The sequence below is a fragment of the Hoplias malabaricus genome, chromosome 10 (genome assembly GCF_029633855.1).
Source record: "Hoplias malabaricus isolate fHopMal1 chromosome 10, fHopMal1.hap1, whole genome shotgun sequence".
NCBI lineage: Eukaryota > Metazoa > Chordata > Actinopteri > Characiformes > Erythrinidae > Hoplias > Hoplias malabaricus.
The window spans coordinates 44,128,810-44,143,809 of NC_089809.1; the positions used below are offsets into that span (position 1 = coordinate 44,128,810).

General features: G+C 48.0%; 1 protein-coding gene across 2 annotated transcripts in view; it reads right to left on the reverse strand.

Annotated features, from left to right (window-relative positions):
• LOC136708463 (guanine nucleotide-binding protein G(olf) subunit alpha-like) overlaps positions 1 to 12,378 on the reverse strand; it is a 41,564-nt gene extending 29,186 nt beyond the window's left edge. The window contains exons 1-4 of one of the 2 annotated variants that reach the window (XM_066683035.1): positions 11,771 to 12,378; positions 2,713 to 2,785; positions 1,232 to 1,286; positions 840 to 959 (exon numbers count right to left, since the gene is read on the reverse strand). In XM_066683035.1, coding sequence (XP_066539132.1) covers positions 840 to 959; positions 1,232 to 1,286; positions 2,713 to 2,785; positions 11,771 to 12,218 — 696 coding nt within the window. In that variant the 5' untranslated portion in view covers positions 12,219 to 12,378. Of the gene's footprint in view, positions 1 to 839; positions 960 to 1,231; positions 1,287 to 2,712; positions 2,786 to 3,187; positions 3,912 to 11,770 lie in introns of those variants that run through there. The other variant, XM_066683036.1, reaches the window with a different exon arrangement.
• Positions 12,379 to 15,000: the final 2,622 nt, after the last annotated feature.

Sequence of the window (15,000 nt, forward strand, 5' to 3'; positions counted from 1 at the left end):
AGACGAGTGTGTGAAGGGTTCAGACAGTGACAGATGGAAAATATGCCTCTGTGCATCTGGTATCATCCCCAAGGTGAAAGGTTTAGGGGTGGGGCAGAGAGGTCAGAGAGGAGCGAGGAGCAGAAGCTCTGGTTTTTAGCCGTTTTCACTCTGTTCTCTTTCTTCTCCGTTTTTACTCAGTGCTCTTATTTCTCTGCGCTCGTTGTGTCTGTTTCGCTGAGTTTAACCTCGTCTTTGCGCTCTCACTTAAACACGGGTCCAGCGCTGTGATTGGACACACTCAGACGAGGGGGCGGGGCCATTCTAAAGTCTCACACTCTGACAGTGGCTCATTTTAGAGTTTATTCTGACTCAGGCAGCACACGGAACTGGATGGTCTTGTTTCACAGTGTGTGTATTGGTGGGCTCAAGATCCACACATTAATGTGTTACTGCAAAACAACAACAGAAAAAAAAAACGGAGCGTGTGCTCTTCTACGATACTTTTACAGACGGGTCACTGCCGGCAGGAGATTACAATGTGCGCCGCAACCCTTCACCCAGATTCCAGCTCTCTGCCGCTCTGTGCCCTCTGCTGCAGTAACTGGGACCACCTCCTGGTGCATATGGACCAGTGAACACAGAATGTCACATCAGGTTAAAACACACCTCCAATAAAGGCAGAGACCACTAAAATGTTGAGTTACACTGAGTTTTACAGCGCACCGAAAAAGACCGCCATCACGTTCCACCATGTGAGCCATGAATTTTGTAGGAGTTTCTGTTGGGTTTACACCCCAGCTACTAACTTCAGCATCTGCTCCCAGCGCCCCGAACCAGGCCCGGGACACACCCCTCACCTGCGAGTAGTCGAAGTCCGACAGCGAGGCTATGCTTTTGATGAACTCCACCCTGAACTGGTTCTCCACATTAGCGAGAGGGACAGGTGGGATTAAAGTGCTCATTGCAGACACTATCGTCTAAAAACAAAGAATACAGAGTTCATTTCCTACATCTCAATGATCACAGGAACACCAAAAACACAATAATAGTTCATAATAATAATGAAACTAAAATAATAAAGCCCCATTACGGTTATTAATATAAAGTTTATTGAAGTGATAACAGAACTAACTATAACTCTACACAAAGCCAACTCTTTAAAAAAGACCAAGTAACAAAACACTAAACTAAATCTGAAGGTTATAAATGTCTTTAAACACAACACCGCTGTCTGCCGTGCTCTACTCACCACTATAGCATCCTTCACGTTCTTCCGAATGTCCTGGATCTTCTGTTTCTTTTCCCTGCGGAAATACAGAGGACCATCGTTTTCAGAAAACCTTTCAAATCAATGTTACGTCTGTCTTCCTCTTTACTGTTCGTCTCAGTGAAACGCGGCTCAGCTGTGGGCCACGCCTCAACAAATCTCTAACAGAACGGAGTGAGGTTGAACTCTATTCCATTAACAGATTAACGAAAAGTGAATCAGGACCGTCATCTACAAGGAAACCGTCCTCTCCGCCGTCGCTGGTTTCCTGCAGCTCTCCGAGTCTGGATCTCATCCGTGTGTCAGACCTGATGCCTCTGGATGTGGTTTCTCTCTGTGAGACACAGCGCAGAAACACTGGCTCTCTCCCTGAAAACCTAAAGTCTGCCCTGTCCTCTCCGTCTCGACCACAGACCCTTCAGCGCTCACACAACACACACCTGAGTCTGCCTCTCACCGCCAGCGACCGGTGGAGTCATGTGTCTCCATTCTGTGTGAAACACATTCACAGCATTTAGCAGGCGCCCTTATCCAGAGCGACTCACAAAAGTGCTGTGTTCAGACGGAGTGTGTCTCCCCGCTCCTACAACAGGTTTGAGTCTAATCTCCCCCTGTATAAGCCCATTGTACACGGCGGTGTTTGAGGATCGTGTGACGCGGGAAAGTTTCCTGCGGCAGAATCTGCTCCACACACACACACACACACACACACACACACAGGACAGCCCTTAGGCCCCCTTAGGGTTTATTCAGAATAAATCTGAACTTCCTGGAAATTAAATCAATTATTTATTTATTTAATATTCAGTTAATGGCATTAAATCTGAAATGTCTAACTCCAGCAGACAACAGGCGAAAAGACTGGACACTAACTAGTTCTCGAACTGGGGTCATTTACAGCGTTTCATATGAATAAATAATAGGAAATAAAACAGGAACACGCTCCGTTTGTGTGTGTTTCTGGGGCTGTGTTTGGGGCGACACAGTGAGCGTTGGTCAGAGCTGTGACTCTGCGCTGGTTACATTTCTCCGCTGTTCACGACCTCAGCAGGACGCCTCTGAACTCATTTACACAGTGTTATATCTCGCTCTGATCTGACTCCACGGTGAACACAGAATAAACAATGACCCTGTCCTGACTCTGACCGTTTATCTGCGGCTCTGGTGCTCCACAGGGCTGACCCACTCTGTGGAGCATAAACTGGTCCATTCAGGGCAGTTTAACTCTTCGTCTTTACAAAACCTGAAGAACAATGAACCCTGACTGTAACGTCTTAACGCCACTCGCCGCTGACCACTGACTCCTCCTCTAAAGGCTCCGGAGATAAACATGTATTCGATCGCAGGGTCGGCCCCCTCCGCACCGCACCGTCACAGCCGCCGTCTCTGTGGGACGCTCTGAACTGACCCGCTGTCACGAGGACGCAGATGAACACATTAAACCCAAATTAAACACAGCTTACTCTGCATTGAAACCGTTGACATGAAGAATCCTCATCTGCTTCACGATGGTGCTCTTCCCCGACTCCCCAGCACCTACAGAACACAGGAACACGAGGTTAATACCAACGCAGTGAGAGACCTGCGAGAGATGAGAACAGGGTTCAGCCGTTACAGTACAGATAATAAGAATAATATTTATAGGTAATTATAAGTGTAGACAGTCACTCAGTGTGTCACTGCCCAGAAAAGGGCTTCATTAACGTTAGCGGAGCAGAGCAGACCGAGCTCTAACTGGAGACTCAAACACAGCACTGTGACGTATTCTGTTATAGGTGTTCTCTCCAAAAAATCCAGTTCTTCTCCATCTTCAAGCTCCATGTCCACCTCCCCCCTCCCCAATCTTCAATTCAAGCTCCATCTCCGTCCCTAGCCCCATCTCTGTCCCTAGCCCCAGCCCCATCTCCGTACTTAGACCCAGCTCCATCTCCATCTCACCTAACAGCAGCAGGCGGTGGGTGGCCTTGTACGCTTGTCTCTCTTTTTGCAGCTGCTTATCTATTTTCTTATTGGTCTCTCTCTGCGCTTTCTCATCGATGCGCTGGTCCTCGGTTTTACTGTTCCCCAGGCAGCCCATCTTCCCTTTCCCCTTTATATCCCACTCAGAGGAGGAGGAGGCCGCTCAGTGCGGGGGGAGGACCGCGTCCGTGGCGCTCACGCAGCCCTCTCCTTCTCCCCTGGCCTCTATCTGATCTGGAACACACACACAGCGGAGGCCTCCATAGTGAACCCCCGGTCCGGAGCGAGCGAGGCGGGGCTCTCTAACGACGCAGCGGCGACATTTCCTTCTCTGTGTCCCGGGCTCGACACCGCCTCTCTCGGCGGAGGTCCGGGGGTCCGGGGGAAATCCGCCGCGGAGCCCTGAGCAGAGGAATGGGTCTCGGACAAAGGCTCAAGCAGCGGCCGTGCTCCAGGCGAGGGGCTGGGTCTCAGTGCTGTGCCGGCGGAGCGACGGCTTCCATTTCAGCTCCGCTCGGGCCCACACCGTAAACACTCCCCCCCCACACACACACACTGCCCGAAAACCAGCCCGGTCCAGGCCCGCTCAGAGCCACCGAACAGCGCCCATAACTCGGTCTTCATGAGATTTGAGACACGGCTGTCTCTCACACACACACACAACTTCCTTATGGCGGAGCTCCACAACACACACACACACACACGGAGACGCTCGCTCAGGCTTTCCCGAACCCCCCCACCCCCCACCGCTCGGGTTTAAGACCCCGCTCCGGGCCACGCCACCGTCAACATCCATAAACACCCCTACCCGGAAAGGGAGAGGCGGAGAGGCAGGGCGAGAACACGGAGACAGGCCCGACAACAGCGCCGCAATCCTTCGCATAAACGCGCAAGAGAAAAATCCCCCTCTCTACCACTACAGCCGCGTCCCAAACGCAGCCCCAGGCCCTAGGGTCCCCCTCACGTCCACACTTCACTGACCTACAGCATGCACTCCTGGAGGGGTCCAATGCGAATTTCCCTCAGCTCTGTTCCTGTTGGACACACTAGACTTTGGGCTAAACTGTGTAATCCTGCTTGGTGGTACTCCCCTGAAAGTGCAGGTTCAGAACCATGTGTTTGGATCAGATGTGTGAGGTCAGCAGGGCGAGATCAGTTAATGAACACATGGGCCAAGTCCCAATCCTGATCCACACCGACACTGTTCAGACTAGTGCACACTTTACACTAAGGGTGTGACAGGTTAGTGCACAGTATGTCCCCCAAACAAGAACCAAAACACTGTACACAAACAGAGTCTCTCTCTCTCTCACACACACACACACACACGGGTATATCAGGCAGCAATACGAGGAACTCTTCTTTTCCATTTAGTACTGTGTTGTAGGAAAACATGGTCATCAACACATGCTCCACTTCACACCCTACATCACACACTCAAACTCTGACCAGTTCTGAGCGCACACTGAACTCACACAGACAGGATCGGAGACTGCACTGTTGTCATTGGTGTACACTCAGCTCTAGTGTCAGCCACAGACGCTCCGCCCACAAATAGCACTTTGTATTGCGATTGGCTCTGTGTAAATCTGCATATACACACGTCCGTATATCGTTTTGTACTGGCTCTGGTACTGGTCCAACGTGAAAGACTGCCTCCACACTAGGGGTGGGGTGAAATGTATAGTTTGTGATACATTATCAACACTTGCCATAAAATATCAATAATTATATTAAAATGTAGGTTCCCAAGACTCGCCGTCCAGTTGATCTTCCTAAAGTCACTGCTTCTTTACTCCACGTGGGGGGCGCTATTCTAATGAGTGCGATAAACCTGCAGTGAATAAACTCAGTGGAGAAATGGTGGACAACGGGGGAAACACATCAGTCACCGTCCTCTTTTAATAAAACACACGGGCAGCACAACGATCACTTCACCTTGTCCATCATCATCCTGAACTGACTTCACTGTGTTGTGAAATCCTCTGTGATTCCTGCCCCTACTTCAAAAGTTATGACATAATAGCAGACTTCTGATTGGTCGTTTTGTGTCAGTCAAGTGTCTACTGCAGTAGGAGGCCGTTCTTGGCTACGTTCTGTAGAGAGTCTGGCGATGCGAAATTTACTAACCCCCTGAAACCTAACTACACTCCACACTGCACATTACCCACTGCACGCCTCACATTACCCACTGCACACTCCACACGTCACATTACCCACTGCACACCTCACACCTCACATTACCCACTGCACACCTCACATTACCCACTGCACACTCCACACATCACATTACCCACTGCACACCTCACATTATCCACTGCACACTCCACACGTCACATTACCCACTGCACGCCTCACATTACCCACTGCACACCTCACACCTCACATTACCCACTGCACACCTCACATTACCCACTGCACACTCCACACGTCACATTACCCACTGCACGCCTCACATTACCCACTGCACACCTCACATTACCCACTGCACACTCCACACTGCACATTACCCACTGCACGCCTCACATTACCCACTGCACACTCCACACGTCACATTACCCACTGCACACCTCACACCTCACATTACCCACTGCACACCTCACATTACCCACTGCACACTCCACACATCACATTACCCACTGCACACCTCACATTATCCACTGCACACTCCACACGTCACATTACCCACTCCACGCCTCACATTACCCACTGCACACTCCACACCTCACATTACCCACTGCACACTTCACATTACCCACTGCACACCTCACATTACCCACTGCACACTCCACGCCTCACATTACCCACTGCACACTCCACGCCTCACATTACCCACTGCACACTCCACGCCTCACATTACCCACTGCACACTCCACACCTCACATTACCCACTGCACACTTCACATTACCCACTGCACACCTCACATTACCCACTGCACACTCCACACATCACATTACCCACTGCACACCTCACATTATCCACTGCACACTCCACACGTCACATTACCCACTGCACGCCTCACATTACCCACTGCACACCTCACACCTCACATTACCCACTGCACACCTCACATTACCCACTGCACACTCCACACGTCACATTACCCACTGCACGCCTCACATTACCCACTGCACACTCCACACTGCACATTACCCACTGCACGCCTCACATTACCCACTGCACACTCCACACGTCACATTACCCACTGCACACCTCACACCTCACATTACCCACTGCACACCTCACATTACCCACTGCACACTCCACACATCACATTACCCACTGCACACCTCACATTATCCACTGCACACTCCACACGTCACATTACCCACTCCACGCCTCACATTACCCACTGCACACTCCACACCTCACATTACCCACTGCACACTCCACACCTCACATTACCCACTGCACACTCCACACCTCACATTACCCACTGCACACTCCACACATCACATTACCCACTGCACACTCCACACGTCACATTACCCACTGCACACCTCACATTACCCACTGCACACTCCACGCCTCACATTACCCACTGCACACTCCACACCTCACATTACCCACTGCACACTTCACATTACCCACTGCACACCTCACATTACCCACTGCACACTCCACACGTCACATTACCCACTCCACGCCTCACATTACCCACTGCACACTCCACACCTCACATTACCCACTGCACACTTCACATTACCCACTGCACACCTCACATTACCCACTGCACACTCCACGCCTCACATTACCCACTGCACACTCCACACCTCACATTACCCACTGCACACTTCACATTACCCACTGCACACCTCACATTATCCACTGCACACTCCACACGTCACATTACCCACTGCACACCTCACACCTCACATTACCCACTGCACACCTCACATTACCCACTGCACACTCCACACTGCACATTACCCACTGCACGCCTCACATTACCCACTGCACACTCCACACGTCACATTACCCACTGCACACCTCACACCTCACATTACCCACTGCACACCTCACATTACCCACTGCACACTCCACACATCACATTACCCACTGCACACTCCACACCTCACATTACCCACTGCACACCTCACATTACCCACTGCACACTCCACACGTCACATTACCCACTGCACACTCTACACTATGGGTGGGTGATATAGCAAAAATTCATTATCACAATTTTTTTTTTTTTTTTGTATGATCACAATCTCAATTTTACCATGATTCTTTTTAATGCTGGTCCTTATCCTCTTAACACGTCTTAACACATTTTTTCCATTTTCCGTCTGAAATTGCATCCCCAAACCTTGAAGCAGTGAATAATCTAGAGGCAATTTTATGAAGCAATGTTACTCAAGAGCCTTAAGACTATTTAAAGAGATTGAAATGGCTCTTTAGTCATCAAAATATGATCAAAGCAACAAAACATTTCAGGCACTTTCCTAAATTTATTTTGGAATCTTCAAAGGAAAATGAGTCGTTTTACTGCAGAATGTTTTTTTTATTATCTAAGTTTAATGGCAGCATTTTACATTTGAACTTCCTTGACTAACATCACACACCTCTCCAAATGGCTTTTTACCCTCAGCAAACAGGAAAAAACCTCTGACTCACCCTGATTTATTCTGATATCTAGTTTTATTTCTAACCAGTGCTCTTCCCCTTTAAGGCCAGACGCATTGGAATTTAGATGTTATTTAATTGTGGGATGTTTCTTTATTTTTTAATGATCATAAATGCCTTTAAATATAATTCTTACGTTTATTTGATGATATTTTTTAAGTGCCAGAAAGGATTAGGCCCGGTCCGCACTGAGCTAGTGAACTTGGAAATGCTGTGTGTGTGTGTGTGTGTGTGTGTGTTTTGGGGAGATAACATCAGACAGCTGTTTTTGAAAGTGGCGAATGAACACAAAGTTACCAAATAAAAACACGCTGCAGGAAACAGCTCGACTATTTTGGAACCGTGGTCTTTACCTTTCAGCGAAGTTTTTAAAAGCTATGTTTATCTTCATCCGGACAACACCGAGACCACGTTTCCAGAATTACCCCCTGTGTTTTACACAAGTCAGCGTGGATCAGGGTTTCAGGAGCAAAGACAGGCTGAAGCTCTTCGCTCGGCCCAAGAACACTCCTCGCACGTGACAGCAGGGAGCGTTAAACTCTAACGTCATGAACGCGATCAAGGCTCTTAGGAAGCCTTTGTTTGAAAAGAGAGTAAAGCTGAAAACCACAACAGAATCCCATTGACCTTCAATCCCTCAGACACCACTGCAGTATAAACCGGTGTGGGAGGCTTCTGTAATTACTGCATCCACTTTGGCTCAGGGACACTTCTGAATCCTGTCAGTGTTCACAGCCTGTTGCTCAATTGACAAAATCAGAGTGAGACACCATTACACACCTCTCTGGGCTGAACCTCTGAGGTGGACCCCTTGTCTTCCAGAGCTGTGGAGGAAGCCTGGAGGGGTGGTTGTGTTTGGTTTCTGCTGAAGGAGCTGAAAGCCGGTTTAGTTTCGTTCTCATTCGTGTTGTGTGTGTAAACAAACATCCAGAGGCCAAACCGCTCCTGCCCCAGCGACAGAACAACGAGAATCTACTTTAAAATACACAACCATTCAACCATTCAACTAACTTTCCAAGTTCAATAAAGTCATTTATTTCAATCAGGAAACATCTCATTTTTAGATTACTTTCACATCAACAAAGTTCAGAGAAACACCTCACGGTCGCTTCACCGACAATTTCCACGTTCATGATTTAACTCATAATTAAACACACTGTCCCTCCTCTCCACAGCTCCAGCAGCGTCCTGCTCTGCGGCAAAACTCTCACTTCAATAACAACCCACCACCCCACTCTCAGAAATGCCTGTTAGGGGTGGAGAGGGTGTGCCGAGTGTGAGCCAGCTCTCAAATCATATCTGAGGTTTGGTAGAGTTCTAAAAAAAACAGAAAAACAGGGAGAGAGGGAGCTAACAAAGTATGCAGAGCCACAGCCTGCCTACTGTCTGTAACTGTGAAGCCGAGAGAGGGGACAGTGAGGGGACAGTGGAGCCGAGAGAGGGGACAGTGAGGTGACAGTGGAGCTGAGAGAGGGGACAGTGAGGGGACAGTGGAGCTGAGAGAGGGGACAGTGAGGGGACAGTGGAGCTGAGAGAGGGGACAGTGATGGGACAGTGGAGCTGAGAGAGGGGACAGTGGAGCTGAGAGAGGGGACAGTGAGGGGACAGTGGAGCTGAGAGAGGGGACAGTGGAGCTGAGAGAGGGGACAGTGATGGGACAGTGGAGCTGAGAGAGGGGACAGTGGAGCCGAGAGAGGGGACAGTGAGGGGACAGTGGAGCTGAGAGAGGGGACAGTGGAGCTGAGAGAGGGGACAGTGAGAGGACAGTGGAGCTGAGAGAGGGGACAGTGGAGCTGTGAGAGGGGACAGTGAGAGGACAGTGGAGCTGAGAGAGGGGACAGTGAGGGGACAGTGGAGCTGAGAGAGGGGACAGTGAGGGGACAGTGGAGCTGAGAGAGGGGACAGTGAGGGGACAGTGGAGCTGAGAGAGGGGACAGTGGAGCTGAGAGAGGGGACAGTGGAGCTGTGAGAGGGGACAGTGAGAGGACAGTGGAGCTGAGAGAGGGGACAGTGAGGGGACAGTGGAGCTGAGAGAGGGGACAGTCAGGTGACAGTGAGTGTAGAAACAAGGAGGTGGTTGTAATGTTCTGGCTGACTGGTGTACTATAAAAGTGAGGACTCCTGGTACGCGGCTGCTGCTGAATCAAAGGTCAGTGTTAGTAAATGATAAAACCCTGTTGGAGGGAATCAAAGGTCAGTTCATCTAGAACATTGCAACACTGCAACAAGGGGCAACAAACCCAGCGGTGTCCGGTCAGACAGCAGCAGACCACCAGTAAACCACAGCGGCTGGTGATGACTGGACCCTTAAAGGAGTGATCAGTGTTTCTGAACCTAACTTACTGTGGAGCCCGTGTTGGGGATCTGAGTGCACCTCGTGTGGTTTACAGTTTATAGTATCTCCAGAAAAAAAAGACCTGCACCTTTAAAACTGTACAGTCCCCACTGAGATCCAGTCTCCCTTCTACAGAGCGACTGTTAGACGTGGCCAGGGACTTTTTCAAACCCTTTTTGAAAACAGCCGTATTTATAACATTATCCAACCCCCTCATGCCTCCGCTACTACAGCTCTACAGCAGCGGCGACTGTACACTGACCACACCACACCACACAGGCTTTGAGGCTGGACACAGAAAAACACCGGGATGACCACCACAGAGTGACTCTGAGGGCAGAAACCTCAGATCGGACCGTACGAGATCAGACCGCCATCAGGAGAGATTCTGCAGAACAGAAACATTTACAGCCAATCAGACACAAGCTCCTGATTTAGGCCCTGCCCACTGACTCCTCCCATAACGTCCAACTGAGCCAATCAGATATAAGATCAAATAAAAATGTTCATGGTGATTAAAAAAAAGAAGAGTTTTGTTAAACCCTTACAGCATTAATGTGTTATTAATACATAAAGAGTCAATAATCATCAGATAATCATCCAAAGTATAGTTGAATAGCGCCTTTTACATCTGATGTCACAAAGCTGCTTTACAGAATTACTATCCGAACATCAGATGAAGCTGTGAATCAGAAAACACACTTCTTATCCTCCACAGAAGAAACAGACAGACAGCAGCCTGGGGCTGAAGAATCCAAACGAGAAAACCACGGTTGATGTCAATGATGCGTCACAAACCTGGAACCAATCAGAGGATCCAGACAGCACTAAGCCCCCCCCACCAGAGCGGTCCCTTGGCCCTCAGTGGTCAGCTGACTGTGCTCAGAACAGTTCGGCCATGGGCTCGTTTCTGACTGATGTAGGTCCACCGTGTCTCAAAGAGGCTGAGATGTACAGCATTGAATAGCACCCCTTTATGGAACACTTTTTAAGCAAGAAATAGTGTTTGTTTGTTTGTGTGTGTGTGTGTGTGTGTTTAGGGCTAATGTGGGTCAGGAGCTCAGACACAGGTTAGGGTTAGGCTGAACCGTGGGACGTCATGATGATGTTAGAATGAGAACGTATGATGAGACATTACAATAAGGGAACAAGACAATATGGTGAGATATTGTGATCAGAGAATGAGACGGTAAAGTGAGATATTATATTAGAGTATGAGAGGATAAAGTGAGATATTATGATATGAAAATAAGACAGTAAAGTGAGATATTAGAATATGAGAGGATAAAGTGAGATATGATTGGAGAATGAGACAGTAAGATGAAACATTTTATTAGAGTATGAAATGGTAAAGTGAGATATTATTATCTGAGAATGAGACAGTAAAGTGAGATATTATTATCTGAGAATGAGACAGTAAAGTGAGATATTATTATCTGAGAATGAGACAGTAAAGTGAGATATTATTATCTGAGAATGAGACAGTAAAGTGAGATATTATTATCTGAGAATGAGACAGTAAAGTGAGATATTATTATCTGAGAATGAGACAGTATGTTGAAGTGTCATGGCTGGAGAATGAGGTAGGGCATACCGAGCAAGAGTAGCCGATGGGTTTGTTTGTATTCCCGTTTGAGTTCCTTCAAGGCCCGGTCAATGTTCTTACTGACTTTCCGGGCCTCCTTCTCGGCCTCCTTCTCCTCCGCCAGCAGCTTGTCCCATTGTTTTTGCTTCTGGGCGCTGGACGCCTGCAGCAGTGGAAGTCTCCGGCCCCGGTCTTTAGCCGCGGCCTTCCCTCGGGCTCCGCCCCCGTTCTGGATCAAAGCTCCATCCGCGCTCGCGTCCCGGAGACGCTGTTCCACACTTGGAAGCTTGCCAGTGTCCCGGCGCTGTGTTTGCCCGGATCGTGCCGGGGAGGTCTCCTCCTCCTCTCGCGACGGCGCGGACGGGTCGGGCGCTGGGTCCGAGTCAGAATTTGCGTTGGAAATGGATCCGCTTAGATCCCCGAACAGCCGGGGACGCAGACTGTAGCACAGCCCCATAACGCGGGGCAACGAAATAGCGCAATTAATCCGGGAAAACGGAATCCTTCAGCGGGTCAGCGCATCTCCATCTCCGCGGCCAGCGTCACCCCGAGCTCCGACTCTTCGGCCGCTGCTCCCCCATCTTCCCGTCGCTCCCTGCGCTCCTGCGCTCTTGCACTCGGCCTACGCTCTGAGTCACTGGTCACCTGACGGACACTCCGGCTGTCCATATTATCGTAAACGACCTAAGAGCTGCGACTATGAAAAATAGTGCTGTCCATCTTACCGTAAATCACCTAAGAGCAAAGACTAGAAAAACACTGATTTCCACCTTACCGTAAATCACCTAAGAGCTCAGACCAGAAAAAAACACTGCTTTCCACCTTACCGTAAATCACCTAAGAGCTCAGACCCAAAAAACCTGCTTTCCACCTTACAGTAAATCACCTAAGAGCTCAGACCAGAAAAAAACACTGCTTTCCACCTTACCGTAAATCACCTAAGAGCTCAGACCAGAAAAAAACACTGCTGTCCACCTTACCGTAAATCACCTAAGAGCTCGAACCAGAAAAAACACTGCTTTCCACCTTACAGTAAATCACCTAAGAGCTCGAACCAGAAAAAACACTGCTTTCCACTTTACAGTAAATCACCTAAGAGCTCAGACCAGAAAAACACTGCTTTCCACTTTACAGTAAATCACCTAAGAGCTCAGACCTGAAAAAACACTGCTGTCCACCTTACAGTAAATCACCTAAGAGCTCGAACCAGAAAAAACACTGCTTTCCACCTTACAGTAAATCACCTAAGAGCTCAGACCAGAAAAAACACTGCTGTCCACCTTACAGTAAATCACCTAAGAGCTCGAACCAGAAAAAACACTGCTTTCCACCTTACAGTAAATCACCTAAGAGCTCGAACCAGAAAAAACCTTGCTTTCCACCTTACAGTAAATCACCTAAGAGCTCGAACCAGAAAAAACACTGCTTTCCACCTTACAGTAAATCACCTAAGAGCTCGAACCAGAAAAAACACTGCTTTCCACTTTACAGTAAATCACCTAAGAGCTCAGACCAGAAAAAACACTGCTTTCCACCTTACAGTAAATCACCTAAGAGCTCGAACCAGAAAAAACACTGCTTTCCTCCTTATAGTAAATCACCTAAGAGCTCAGACCTGAAAAAACACTGCTGTCCACCTTACAGTAAATCACCTAAGAGCTCGAACCAGAAAAAACACTGCTTTCCACCTTACAGTAAATCACCTAAGAGCTCGAACCAGAAAAAACACTGCTTTCCACTTTACAGTAAATCACCTAAGAGCTCAGACCAGAAAAACACTGCTTTCCACTTTACAGTAAATCACCTAAGAGCTCAGACCTGAAAAAACACTGCTGTCCACCTTACAGTAAATCACCTAAGAGCTCGAACCAGAAAAAACACTGCTTTCCACCTTACAGTAAATCACCTAAGAGCTCAGACCAGAAAAAACACTGCTGTCCACCTTACAGTAAATCACCTAAGAGCTCGAACCAGAAAAAACACTGCTTTCCACCTTACAGTAAATCACCTAAGAGCTCGAACCAGAAAAAACCTTGCTTTCCACCTTACAGTAAATCACCTAAGAGCTCGAACCAGAAAAAACACTGCTTTCCACCTTACAGTAAATCACCTAAGAGCTCGAACCAGAAAAAACACTGCTTTCCACTTTACAGTAAATCACCTAAGAGCTCAGACCAGAAAAAACACTGCTTTCCACCTTACAGTAAATCACCTAAGAGCTCGAACCAGAAAAAACACTGCTTTCCTCCTTATAGTAAATCACCTAAGAGCTCAGACCAGAAAAAACACTGCTTTCCACTTTACAGTAAATCACCTAAGAGCTCGAACCAGAAAAAACACTGCTTTCCACCTTACAGTAAATCACCTAAGAGCTCGAACCAGAAAAAACACTGCTTTCCACTTTACAGTAAATCACCTAAGAGCTCAGACCAGAAAAAACACTGCTTTCCACTTTACAGTAAATCACCTAAGAGCTCAGACCTGAAAAAACACTGCTGTCCACCTTAGGGTAAATCACCTAAGAGCTCGAACCAGAAAAAACACTGCTTTCCACCTTACAGTAAATCACCTAAGAGCTCGAACCAGAAAAAACACTGCTTTCCACTTTACAGTAAATCACCTAAGAGCTCAGACCAGAAAAAACACTGCTGTCCACCTTACAGTAAATCACCTAAGAGCTCAGACCAGAAAAAACACTGCTGTCCACCTTACAGTAAATCACCTAAGAGCTCGAACCAGAAAAAACACTGCTTTCCACCTTACAGTAAATCACCTAAGAGCTCAGACCAGAAAAAACACTGCTTTCCACTTTACAGTAAATCACCTAAGAGCTCGAACCAGAAAAAACACTGCTTTCCACTTTACAGTAAATCACCTAAGAGCTCAGACCAGAAAAAACACTGCTTTCCACTTTACAGTAAATCACCAAAGAGCTCAGACCAGAAAAAAACACTGCTTTCCACTTTACAGTAAATCACCTAAGAGCTCAGACCAGAAAAAACACTGCTGTCCACCTTACAGTAAATCACCTAAGAGCTCGAACCAGAAAAAAACACTGCTGTCCACCTTACAGTAAATCACCGAAGAGCTCAGACCAGAAAAAACACTGCTTTCCACCTTACCATAAATCACCTAAGAGCTCAGACCAAAAAAACCTGCTTTCCACTTTACAGTAAATCACCTAAGAGCTCAGACCAGAAAAAACACTGCTTTCCACTTTACAGTAAATCACCTAAGAG